We start from the raw sequence: 12,861 nt of genomic DNA on the forward strand, positions 1-12,861 counted from the left end.
GCAAACCAAATAATTCCACACCTGTTGTTTTTTTTAAACATTGTTTTCCTTTATTAGGTATGCTTTCCCCTTGCCCACCTTTTCTGCCTAACTCCCCTTCACCTCTCAGCCTCTTCTTACCTGACTCCTTTCTAATTCCCTCTTGACAAGACAGTAAGCCCTCTTTGAGGTTTTTATAACAGTTAGTGTGCACCTATCGCAGCCTCATTACACTTAGTTATAACCGTGTATTTAGCAAGCCTCTGTCCTCCAAAGGCGGGAAGGGACCATGCATGGTTCATTGTCATATCTCTAGTAGTGAGCACAGATTCTTCCACAAGTAAATGCTGAATAAAACAGCTGAAATTAATGAGTGTGGAGAGTAATCAAGACTGCTTTTCACCCGTCAGTCTGAGGGTTTCCATTTGCCTTTCATACTCTTGAATATGTGTCTAGGTCAAGGGTCTAAACAAGGGCTTTCTGGACATAAGATATGACTGTTTGGTCCTGTTTTCCCTCAGACTCTGTGGTTGTTTCTTGGTTTCATCCGCCTTGGCCCTTCCCCTTCAGCACTCTGAGCATGGCCTCCCTGATGGGCTTGGATTTCACACTGTAGATGATGGGGTTAAGGACAGGGGGCACCACCAGGTACACATAGGCAATGAGAACATGTACAATGTGAGGCAGGTGCCTTCCAAAACGGTGGATCATGGATACACCTATGACTGGGATGTAGAAAACCAGAACAGCTAAGATATGAGAAACACAAGTGTTGAGGGCCCGGGTGCGCTCCTTGGGAGAGGCCAGACCGATCACCGTATGAAGAATAAGGGTATAAGACAGGACAATGAGCAAGGAGTCTACGCCCACCGTGGACAGAACGACATACAGCCCATAAAGGATGTTGACAGTAATGTCAGCACAGGCCCTTTTCATGACATCTGCATGGAAACAGAATGAATGGGACAGGAGCATCTTTCCAGGGCAAAAGTTCAGTCGTTTCAGTAGGAAGGGCACTGGGAAGAGGGACACAGTGGCTCTAGCCACAATGGCCAGTCCAATCCTAAGGATGACATTATTTGTGAGGACAGCTACATAGCGCAGGGGGTTGGAGATGGCCACGAAGCGGTCAAATGACATGGCCAGGAGCACCGAGGACTCCACCACAGAGAAGGAGTGGAGGAAGAACATCTGGACCAGGCAGGCATTGAAGGCAATGAGACGGTGGTCAAACCAGAGCACAGCCAGGGTGGTGGGCATGGTGGACAGGGTGAGGCCCACGTCGGTGAGGGCCAGCATGGACAGGAAGTAGTACATGGGCTGGTGCAGGCGGGGAGTTCTCCTCACAGCCAGGAGGATGAGGCAGTTTCCGGTGAGGGCCGCAGTGTACATGCAGGAGAAGGGAATGGAGATCCAGCCATGAGCGGCCTCCAGTCCTGGGATGCCAATCATCAGGAAAGAAGCTGGCTGGAAGAAGGAGATGTTGACATAGGACCGGGAAGGGAGCATCCTTGGAAGGCAGAAGAGGTCTCCAGGAAGATGTGACCTCTTCAGTCTGGGCAGACAAAAGACACTGGCAGGACACCTGTCATCAGGAAAACATTTACTTATGCTATATAGGCTTTTAAATTAATTTTTTCCCATTTCTCAATTCTTACTTGGTATTGTTAATAGTTCTAGGAATGTGCATACATTAGCAATATGTCCTCAAAACAAATGCAGTATGTAGGGGATAGTTGAACTTCTTCATGATTATCAGGAAATATATAACCGAAATGGATTTAGTTTGTAAGTTCTATAAGTTCTGTACTGTTTTCACCTTACCATGCGGTCTTCATTAAATTAAGTGATGTTTGCTAATACACTTTAATATGTAAAGCACTCTCTAAATAATCATCATCACCATCATTATCATCATCATCATCATCATCGTCATAGTCTTTGTTTTGGTTGTTATTGTTATTCCATTGATACTGAATTTTGCAGTATTTCTAAGTGCTTTCAAGTTAATTATCTCATTGTTGTCCCACAATTACCTTGCTGACAGAGAAGGGAAATATTTTAGCTAATGTGAAAGGAGAGAAATTCTTCAGCTCACCACAGGAAGTAAGCAACTATCCCCTGGACCAGTTATCAGAACTTCATATCTTTTTGTGTTTGAGGGTGTTGAGTACAAATCCTAGGACATCCTCTTTTAATCAAGTCCCAGTAATGATAAAGTCCCAGGCTGAAAATGAAAATAAGTACTGGGAAAGTTTTGGTAAATGAAGAGACTGCTGATTCTCACCCAGTCACTGAGGACACTTAAATATATGGGGTCCAGCCCTAGCTGGGTAGCTCAGTTGGTTAGAGCATCATCCCAATATGCCAAGGTTTTGAGTTTCATCCCAGGTCAGAGCACATACAAGAAGCAATCAGTGAATGCATAAATAAGTGGAATAACAAATCAATGTTTCTCTCTTTCTGCCCCTCTCTTTTCTCCTCTTTCTCTCGAAAATCAATAAATAAAAACTAAAAAAATATGGGGCCTAAACATGCCTTGCCCAGAAAATATCAGCCAGGGTTACTGGATGCCAGTGTAATCCGGGGGGCCCATTGCTTTTTAAGAATCATCCCCTCACTCCATTCATTCAGCATTCTCCACAACCTTTAGAATACCAGCCAAACACTTTGTTCAGCCCCTTAGCACACCCATTCTGAGGCCTTGATTTGCCCTTGAATGTACCTTCCTGTAAATCACACAGCACTGACATCTGCTTTAGCTGGGAGGGCCACAGCTGCAGGGCCAAGGACCCAAAGTTAGAATTTCTATAGACACCAACTGAAAACACGAATCGAAGGCATACATTTAGGTACCTGTAGTGTTCTGTGGGGTCTGTTCTAATTTTAATGTTTGATGCTGGGCAAATAAACTTACTAATTTATCTGTCAATGAATATCTCTTCCAGATATTAGACTTCTCACTTTTTTTGTTTGTTTGAAAATTCAAAATTCAAATTCAGGTCTATTTGGCTTAAACACTTTGAACAGTCTTACACCTCCTATATTGGCCATGGGCAGTACTAGATGCTGGTGATTTGTGAAGTGTGGAGCTGGTTGGATCAGATTATCTGAATGAGCTTGTTCTCTTCTGATTTTCTGTGGTGACATGACTTGGGACCCTGCAAATAAAACCCCTTCCTATTTCTCCAAAAATATGTTTACCCCTCATAGCGAGCCTTTGAGCTCTTCTCACAGAGCCAACCATTGTGCTGGTTATCTCTTCATTTCTATTTTAGTAATCCAAATCACATTTCTTCAGAAACCTCATTCGATCTCATCTGATTTTGAAAATTTCTGTTCTCTTTTTTTTTCAGGTACTATTAATGAATGAACAAGGAAATGAGTAATTGAATGAAAGCTACTTAATTTTTAATCTAGTTCCCTTCCACTCCAACCCTTAATTCAGCATCTTCTAGGTGCATGTGTTTGTTCACAATTTATACCGTATCGTCTGTATATAATAAAGATCAGGGGCTCCTTTAGATTAATACAATTGATATTTACTTTCATCTAATCTTATTTGGGTTGTCATAGGATCAGTTCAGGAAATACTCCTCATCATTGGTAGTTTAAATCAGAATAGAGGGTGAATTCTGCCCTCTCTATATAACTTGCAGAAACCTAAGGGTTAATTTTACCTGGGATGAATGTCACAATTCTTTTTCCTTTATCTTGTATTGATTTATCTATTATTGAGTAATTCACAAGTCCTCAATCCTTTATGTTAGAACTTGTCTTTGTTCCCTAGTTGATATGCTGGTCTGACGCACCTCTGGATATCTGTGTGGTCTATTGCGCTTGGCTGTGGTGGAAGGATCCAACTGCTAAATTCAGAGGAATGTTACAAGAACCTCAGAGTTCACAAGGGTAAAATTATAGGGTACCATTTAAGACAAGTTGCCAAAAATTAGGGACAACTCTTATATGATCAAGCTAATTTCTCCCTTGTATCCAGATGATGGCTTTTTCCTTTTTATGTTTTGTGACTATTACAGCGTTATGAGGGGTCTGACACGGAAAAATTCTGTGTGGTGAAAGGACATTTTTTTTTGTGTGTGTTTTTTACTAAAATGCCCGTCTTAGTAGCACAGTTGGATTGCCATGTTTTTTGATTCCCATAAAGTCCAAAAGCAATCACTTAAACTTGGAAATCAGATTAGGTTTGGTCTTCTATTATTATCTCTAGGACACTAAAGGGTCAAAAATATTTAAAAATTCTAGCTCTTCCCCCAGGAATGAAATCACTTCCATTTTAGCAATCTAGGATTCTGTTAACTTGACTGGGTATATCTGGGAAAGTCAAGTTACCTAGAAACAAAAGGCTGAATCCACCAGCTTTCTTTACCCTAAAGCCAAGTACTTTTCTTTTCTCTCTTTTTCCCCCACAAAAAGGAAATGTAAGATATATGATGTAATGGAGGTGTTATCTAATGCTATGGTGGTAATCATTTTTAATATACATATAGACCAAATGCTTTTCTAAGAGCCTCTTCTTAATTGGAAGATTGTAAAGAACAATATAGTGAGAGTTGAGACACCAAGCATTCAAGTCACTAGCAGGATGCTATCTGGGATAGGGTCTTATGATACCCTCTTATTATGACCCCAATTAGAGAAACAAAAGGGTAGTAATTTGCTTGGACACAGAGTCTGGGTTTCTGAGTAATTATATGATTTGGAAAATCTGTGCTTCAGGAAAGTAGCCTCTTTCACTTCCTACCCCTTATTTAGGGCCATAGACTGCCATCCATGGATGTCCAGGTCTCCTTACTTTTCTCCCTGCTTCTGCCATCTGCTCATCCCCCATCCCATTGGCTCCTTCACCTCGCAGCAGCTGACAGAGAAGGGATGTCAGACTCACTAACCAGGCCCCCATCCTTCTAAATAGGGCAGACGGGATTGTGTTTGGGCCCCAAGTTACTCACCCTGCATGTTGTCTGAGCCTTTTCTGCCTCTCCATATCCTGCAGGAGTCCAGGAAACTTTGCAACTATGTTACCTTTAAACCACTGGCTGGATGCCTTAGTGAGATGCTGCTCCCCAGGGGTGTCTAGGCCACAGGTCACAAAGGAGACTCTGCTTATTTTTTTCTGAGTAATGGGAAATGTGTGGGATGTGTGTTGTCATGGAGAGTTATAAGGCAAATGAGATATTTGAGCAGCTGAGTTGTGAAGGAGAGGGCTAGAATCATCATCTTTCTGGATTCATCCATTCTTTTTTTATATAAAAGCATATAAGACAGCATATATTTAAGTGACAAATTATGAGGTACAATCTAAAAATGATGTAGTTTATAGTGAGGGCATTTTTGGTTATGACAGTGACGGTGATGGGCACAACTAGCATTTAGTAGACAGAACTAAGGTTGCCAAATGTCCTACAATGGGTTCATCCATTCTATCATAGCTATAGAAAATTTTCAAGGCACTTTAATATTTTCCTTTACTGTGCTCCTCAGCGATAGATCTGCAATTTAGAGTCACACAGAATAATTTCTGGCCCCTCCAAATGACAGCCTTTCAGACACTCGGGTTCAATGTGTCTATTTCCCTTCACTCTCTCTTTGGCCCCCAGGGTTGTTTACTCAGGTTAAGAAGATCCACTTCCTGTGTCTGTTCCTCATGTGACATGGAGAAAGCCCCATTCTGTTCCACAGCAAATATGTATCAAGTAACCTGGGAGTAGATGGAGATTAAAGGTTCCCTAAGACAGGGAAAGATGAATGGGGGTGGGCATGCATAATGGGAGCTCTTCCATTTCTCTGTTTTTATGTTCTTAGAGATACAGAGTGTCTTTCAACCTAGGAAATTTTTCTTGTTGTCCTGTTTCATCCCCAGAAGCTTCATTTTTTTTCTAATAGAGTGAAATCAATTGAAAACAGTTTTATGAAGGTATACTTGATATACGAAACTGCACATATTTAATGTGTACAGCTTGATTAATTTGGAAATATCCATACACTCATGATCACAATGACATTTCATAATCATCATCACAAGGTAATAGGCATTTTCTTCACTCCAAAAGTTTCCTCATTGCAAATGGTCGTATTTCCTTCTTTTTAAAGGCCAAATAATACTTCACTACATATCTATAGCACATTTTCTTTAGCTACTTATCTGTTGATGGACATCCATATTATTTCAATATCTTGGCTGTTGTGAATAATGTTGCAGTGAACATGGGAGTGGAGATATGTAAGAGATGTGCCTGAACATAATAAAGGACATATGTAGTGAGCCCACAACTAACATCTTACTCAACAGTGAAAAACTGAAAGATTTTCCTCTGACATAGTAACACAACAAGGATGCCCATGATTTCCATTTCTTTTCAACATTGTACTAAAAATCTTAGCCAGAACATTCAGACAAAAATATATTATAAAACTACAGTGATTTAAAACAGTATGATACTTACGTAAAAATTGAGATATAAAACAATGCAAAAGAATAGAGAACCCAGAAATAAATTTACACATATGTGGTCAACTGATTTTTCACAAGGGTCCCAAGAATATACAATGGGGAAAAAATCAAAACCACAATGAGACATCACTTCACAACTGCTGGGATGGCTGTCATTAAAAAGAAAATAAGTATTGATGAGGATGTGGAGAAATTGGAATCCCTGTGTGCTCTTGGTGGTGATGTAAACTGGTGTGGTCACTATGGAAAATACTATGGAGGCTCCTCAGAAAATTAAAAATAGAACTACCATATGATTATTCAATCCCACTTATGGACATATACCAAATAGAATTGATATTAGGATCTTGAAGAGAGATCTGCAGAAACATCTTAAGTAAACATTGGCCTCTAAATCCTGCTCTCAACTTACCCATTCCCATTTTTTTTTTTTTTGCCAGTGCCCTTGCTATTGAGCAAAGTGCCTGCCCAAGTGTTCTTTTTGGGATAACTGTGGAATAAGGGTGTCCCTATCCCAGGAACCCTACTGAATTTTAAAAGGTAAGACAGAATAGAGTGACATATAACTAAAGGCTAGAGTCACTAATATTATACTCTCAGGCAACAGTTGATGGCCAGAAAAAGTTTATTCTTGGAGGTGCCTTTTTGGAGCAAGGGAAACCCATTTGTACCATAAATATGAAGGGCTATATCTACAGCTACCATTGCTTGAAATATGGTGTAAACTTAGTAACTATTTGTTAAATAAGTGAACATAGAAACTTCAGGGTATTTATTTAGGAATTATGATTCATAAATAGGTTTATTCAAGTAATGTTTCTGAAGTCATCTCTGGGACAATCCCTTTCCAGGTAATGAAGGCATTCATTGTGAATCGGGAATCCCTGCTGTCTTTGAGGAAGCAGAATAGGAGATCAGTACAAAGGATAATTTCAATAGCAACCAATAAGTGCTCTAAGAAAGGTGTATATAACGGGCAAAGAGAACAGAAAAGAGAACAGGACACAGAGGATAGAACCTTTTATCTACTCCCGGAAAAGACAAGAGTCTTCTAGTTAAGATGGGAAAAGTAGTAAGGAGTGCTGTAGCAGCAAGGAGCACTGGGAGATCCACTCCCCAGGGCGGAGCAGTCATGAGTCCATCACTGCTGCCAGCATATCCTTTCTCTGTCTTCTTTCACTCATCTATTAAAACATCACTTATTGAGTGGTGAACTTTTATGTGCCAGGCCCACATTAAGCATTGAGGACACAGAGATAACGAAAATATATCCCCGATCCCTAGCCTCAAGGATTTCACATCTTAGATACAATTTATTTATAATACAATATAGTGTGCTAGGTACTGTAACTGAAGGAAGAACAGGGTGCTCAGGGATCACTGTTGAAGCCCCTTTTTTGGCTTGGGGTGAGAGTAAGCAAAATTCCAATTCCAGCCTTAGTGGAAATAATAATTTAGTAAAGAGGAAGTATAATTATTTTGCTTCCTTGCCTTCTCTGCACTTTCTGTATTCTTAACACCAATGGCTCAGCTCATTCAGGCTCTTTCCTGTCTCTCTTAAAACATGGGAATGCAGACTGGTGGAGCCACTGTGGAAAGCAACACAGAGGTACCTCAAAAAATGAAAAATGCTTCTGGGAATTTACTCAAAGAAAGCTGAAACACTAATTTGAAAGAATATATGCACCCCTATGTTCATTGCTGTGTTATTTACAATAGCCAAGATTTAGAAGCAGCCCATCAGTAGATGAGTGGATAAAAAAACCTGTGGTACATTTACACAATGCAATACTACTTGGTCATAAAAAAGAAGGAAATCTTACATTTTGTGACAGCATGGATGGACCTGGAGAGCGTTATGCTAAGTGAAATAAGCCAGTCAGAGAGAGACAAATACCATATGATTTCACCTATGTGTGGACTCTAATGAATAAAATGAACTAACAAACAGAATAGAGACAGATTCCTGGGTAGAGAGCAGGCTAACAGCTGTCAGAGGTGGGGAGTGGGGGGCTGGGGAGTGGGGGGTGGGTAGGGCCAGGGGTGGAGGGATTCAGTGAAAAAGGAAAAAGAAGAGGAAAATCTCATGGACATGAACACAGTGTGGTGATTGCCAGGTGGAAGGGGATTGGCAAGAGGTGGGGGAGGATATGGGGTATAAATGGCGATGGACGGAGACTTAACTTGGGGTGGTGAACATACAATACAGTGTACAGATGATGTGTTTAGAATTGTGCACCTGAAATCTGTATAATTCTGTTAACCAGTGTTTCCCCAATAAATTAAATAAAAAGGAAAAAACCTGCAAGTCCCTCCCTTCCCCACCCCCCAAACAAACAAACAAACAAATGAAATATAGGAGAACCCTGGGCCTGATGATAATTGTATACAGTATACAAATGCTCCTCAACTCACTAGGGAATTAGGTCCCGATTAACCCATTGTAGGTGAAAATGCATTGTATATGTGCATGTGTGTGTATATGTGTGCATATGTAAATACACATATACATATATATATGTTGAAATATGCATGTGTATTTTCCCACTCAGACTTTTTAGTTTTTATAAATTTCAAATCTATAGAAAAGTTGAAGAAAGATTATAATAAACACTTGTATCCCCATTGCCTAGATTGATAACATTTTTTTACATTGTTTTCTCTATCTCTCTATTTCTTTCCTCCCCTCTCTCTACACTCATATATTTGCACACATGCACATACATACATGCACGCTCTTAATTTTCCCTGATTCACTTGAAAGTAAATTGTAGATGTCACAACCTTTCTCAATAAGTATTAAGTATGCATATCCTAAAAATAGATTATCCTATATAAGCACAAAACCATTTTCAAAACTAAGCAAATTATACTAACCTAATATCATAAGTATACAATACATATTTAAATTTCACAGTTGTCCTAATAATGATTTGTTAATGCTAGTATTTGGTTATGCCTCTTTAATCTCTTAATTTAGATAAATTCCCCTGACATAGTTTTTATAACATTGCATTTTTAAGAATCCCGCTAGGTGTGCGTGTGTGTGCAAGTGTGTGTGTGTGTTTTGCTTCTCATATTCAAGATTTTTCTGATTATTTGCTCATGGTTAGATTCAGGTTGAATATTTTTGGTAGGAATTTTGCATATGTGATATCCTTATAGTTCATAACAGAAGGTTAAGTTCAGCTTATCCCATTATTGGTTAAGTTTGATCACTTACTTAAGGTAGTAATTGCCAATCTCTTTATTATAAAGGTACATATATCTTTTTGTATTTTGTAACTAAACCATGCAGTGATACGTTGAGACTGTGTGAATATTGTTTTTCAATATCCTTTAAGCATTTATTAATTTATTTTAAATTACATTAAAAACTTCAAATAGGTAATTTTCTAAATCTGTCAATACTTTTGCATTTATTACATGCCATTCTTTTATAAAGAAGTGTTTTCTTTTCTCCCCATCTGTTTTAAATGTCACTATGGACTCACTTTTTCAAAAAAATTAATTTGTTATAATCCATTGCTGTCAAAATGATTTATAATATTCCAATGGACCCACCTTGGGCCCCCGAATGGGTTTCTGTGTTGTTATTTATTCTACTGTTTCTGTGCTCTTTATTGCTCTCAGGCAAGTGTCACCTTATGTTCTCCCTGCTTCATACCTGGAATAAGCAATTGCTCTAAGTGTTGCAGGTTATTTGTTGTGGGAAATGATATTTAGAAACCAGTATGTGGGTGCTAGCTCTGTTCACCACTACTGGTGTCACTGCTTCCAGAGGACAGAGAAGGGTAGAGATATAATTTTTAAAAAAACCTACATTTTTTCCATTACTGGTGACACTGATAATTTTAGCTTCCATTCTTTTTTCTAGACCCTTACAACCGCCTCCTAAATGGTTTCCTCACATTCTTTCTCTCTTCCACTTTCGCCTTTTCAATACAATATACACAGTTAAGCTGGTGCAACATTTTACAATACAATAGCCTTTCCATGGCTGGCTTTTAAACAAAGAACAAAGGCCAAATGCTTCAATCAGGTCTGAAAGACCCCAAGAAATCTCACCACTGCTCATCATCTCTAGCTCATCTTCTGTCCTCCTTCCTCCAACACATACGCAAATTCTGAGCCACATAGGCCTGCTCACCTTTAGGCAAGCAAACCAAATAATTCCACACCTGTTGTTTTTTTTAAACATTGTTTTCCTTTATTAGGTATGCTTTCCCCTTGCCCACCTTTTCTGCCTAACTCCCCTTCACCTCTCAGCCTCTTCTTACCTGACTCCTTTCTAATTCCCTCTTGACAAGACAGTAAGCCCTCTTTGAGGTTTTTATAACAGTTAGTGTGCACCTATCGCAGCCTCATTACACTTAGTTATAACCGTGTATTTAGCAAGCCTCTGTCCTCCAAAGGCGGGAAGGGACCATGCATGGTTCATTGTCATATCTCTAGTAGTGAGCACAGATTCTTCCACAAGTAAATGCTGAATAAAACAGCTGAAATTAATGAGTGTGGAGAGTAATCAAGACTGCTTTTCACCCGTCAGTCTGAGGGTTTCCATTTGCCTTTCATACTCTTGAATATGTGTCTAGGTCAAGGGTCTAAACAAGGGCTTTCTGGACATAAGATATGACTGTTTGGTCCTGTTTTCCCTCAGACTCTGTGGTTGTTTCTTGGTTTCATCCGCCTTGGCCCTTCCCCTTCAGCACTCTGAGCATGGCCTCCCTGATGGGCTTGGATTTCACACTGTAGATGATGGGGTTAAGGACAGGGGGCACCACCAGGTACACATAGGCAATGAGAACATGTACAATGTGAGGCAGGTGCCTTCCAAAACGGTGGATCATGGATACACCTATGACTGGGATGTAGAAAACCAGAACAGCTAAGATATGAGAAACACAAGTGTTGAGGGCCCGGGTGCGCTCCTTGGGAGAGGCCAGACCGATCACCGTATGAAGAATAAGGGTATAAGACAGGACAATGAGCAAGGAGTCTACGCCCACCGTGGACAGAACGACATACAGCCCATAAAGGATGTTGACAGTAATGTCAGCACAGGCCCTTTTCATGACATCTGCATGGAAACAGAATGAATGGGACAGGAGCATCTTTCCAGGGCAAAAGTTCAGTCGTTTCAGTAGGAAGGGCACTGGGAAGAGGGACACAGTGGCTCTAGCCACAATGGCCAGTCCAATCCTAAGGATGACATTATTTGTGAGGACAGCTACATAGCGCAGGGGGTTGGAGATGGCCACGAAGCGGTCAAATGACATGGCCAGGAGCACTGAGGACTCCACCACAGAGAAGGAGTGGAGGAAGAACATCTGGACCAGGCAGGCATTGAAGGCAATGAGACGGTGGTCAAACCAGAGCACAGCCAGGGTGGTGGGCATGGTGGACAGGGTGAGGCCCACGTCGGTGAGGGCCAGCATGGACAGGAAGTAGTACATGGGCTGGTGCAGGCGGGGAGTTCTCCTCACAGCCAGGAGGATGAGGCAGTTTCCGGTGAGGGCCGCAGTGTACATGCAGGAGAAGGGAATGGAGATCCAGCCATGAGCGGCCTCCAGTCCTGGGATGCCAATCATCAGGAAAGAAGCTGGCTGGAAGAAGGAGATGTTGACATAGGACCGGGAAGGGAGCATCCTTGGAGGACACAAGAGGTCTTCAGAAAGATGTGACCTCAATCTGGGCAGGAAAATATAAATATGTGACAAAAATACTGGGAAAACACACCAGCTCTGATATTAGGTGACTGGGTTCAGACACAATAGTAAATATAAAATATAAAGATTTTAAAATATACTGCAATCACATGATTCTTGTCTTTCCCCTCCTCATATGTGAGATACAAATCATAAAGCAACAAATGAACAAACAACAAACAAATAAACTGATAGATAAAGATAACAGAACAATGGTTACCTGAGGGGAAGTGCGCTGTGGGAGGGTGAAGGGGTAAAATTGGTCAGATATGTGATAATGGAAGGACTTCAGGTGGTGAGCACTTAATGAATATACTGACGTCATGTTATATACTGACGTCATGTACATCTGGAATTTATCTACTGTTATTAGCCATTGTTATCTCAATAACTTTAATATAAAAGTATTGCATCTAATGGCAAATTAGGGAATAATTATATTTTGTCTATTGACAATAAAAGTATTTCATAGTGTGAAACTGATCTCTTTGAGTATTGAAAAAAGGAATAATTAAAAAAAATATGTGCGATGATCCTAAAGAGCCTAATCAAAACCACCCTATTTTGAACAAGAAAGTGGCCTCCTAGAAAAAAATTACTAACATAACGTAGAAGCCTAAAGGGTTGACAGTATGGGTTTGTTATCATTGTTTTTCTAAGATTTGCCATTAAGTCTCAATACAAATAAGTAAATGAACAAACAAG

General features: G+C 40.2%; 2 protein-coding genes across 2 annotated transcripts; both read right to left on the minus strand.

The window, feature by feature from the left end:
* Positions 1 to 291: 291 nt before the first annotated feature.
* On the minus strand, positions 292 to 1,488 carry LOC107538656 (olfactory receptor 51I2-like). The gene is made up of 2 exons (XM_016214971.2): positions 553 to 1,488; positions 292 to 339 (listed from the first exon to the last, which is right to left on the minus strand). Exons 1-2 carry the CDS (start codon positions 1,486 to 1,488, stop codon positions 292 to 294), a joined length of 984 nt encoding a protein of 327 aa, XP_016070457.1.
* Positions 1,489 to 10,899: 9,411 nt separating this feature from the next.
* On the minus strand, positions 10,900 to 12,096 carry LOC107538654 (olfactory receptor 51I2-like). Its single transcript, XM_016214968.2, has 2 exons — positions 11,161 to 12,096; positions 10,900 to 10,947 (listed from the first exon to the last, which is right to left on the minus strand). The coding sequence occupies exons 1-2, from the start codon at positions 12,094 to 12,096 to the stop codon at positions 10,900 to 10,902; spliced, it is 984 nt and encodes a 327-aa protein (XP_016070454.2).
* Between the last annotated feature and the right edge of the window lie 765 nt (positions 12,097 to 12,861).

Source organism: Miniopterus natalensis, chromosome 11, assembly GCF_054644295.1.
Source record: "Miniopterus natalensis isolate mMinNat1 chromosome 11, mMinNat1.hap1, whole genome shotgun sequence".
NCBI lineage: Eukaryota > Metazoa > Chordata > Mammalia > Chiroptera > Miniopteridae > Miniopterus > Miniopterus natalensis.

Excerpts from the sequence above, each read along its gene's own strand:
- LOC107538654 (XM_016214968.2), bottom strand. The coding sequence starts at position 12,096 with ATGCTCCCTTCCCGGTCCTATGTCAACATCTCCTTCTTCCAGCCAGCT. Across the intron at positions 10,948-11,160 it reads TCAGGGAGGCCATGCTCAGA|CTGTTTTATTCAGCATTTAC; the intron begins GTGCTGAAGGGG and ends CATTAATTTCAG.
- LOC107538656 (XM_016214971.2), bottom strand. The coding sequence starts at position 1,488 with ATGCTCCCTTCCCGGTCCTATGTCAACATCTCCTTCTTCCAGCCAGCT. Across the intron at positions 340-552 it reads TCAGGGAGGCCATGCTCAGA|CTGTTTTATTCAGCATTTAC; the intron begins GTGCTGAAGGGG and ends CATTAATTTCAG.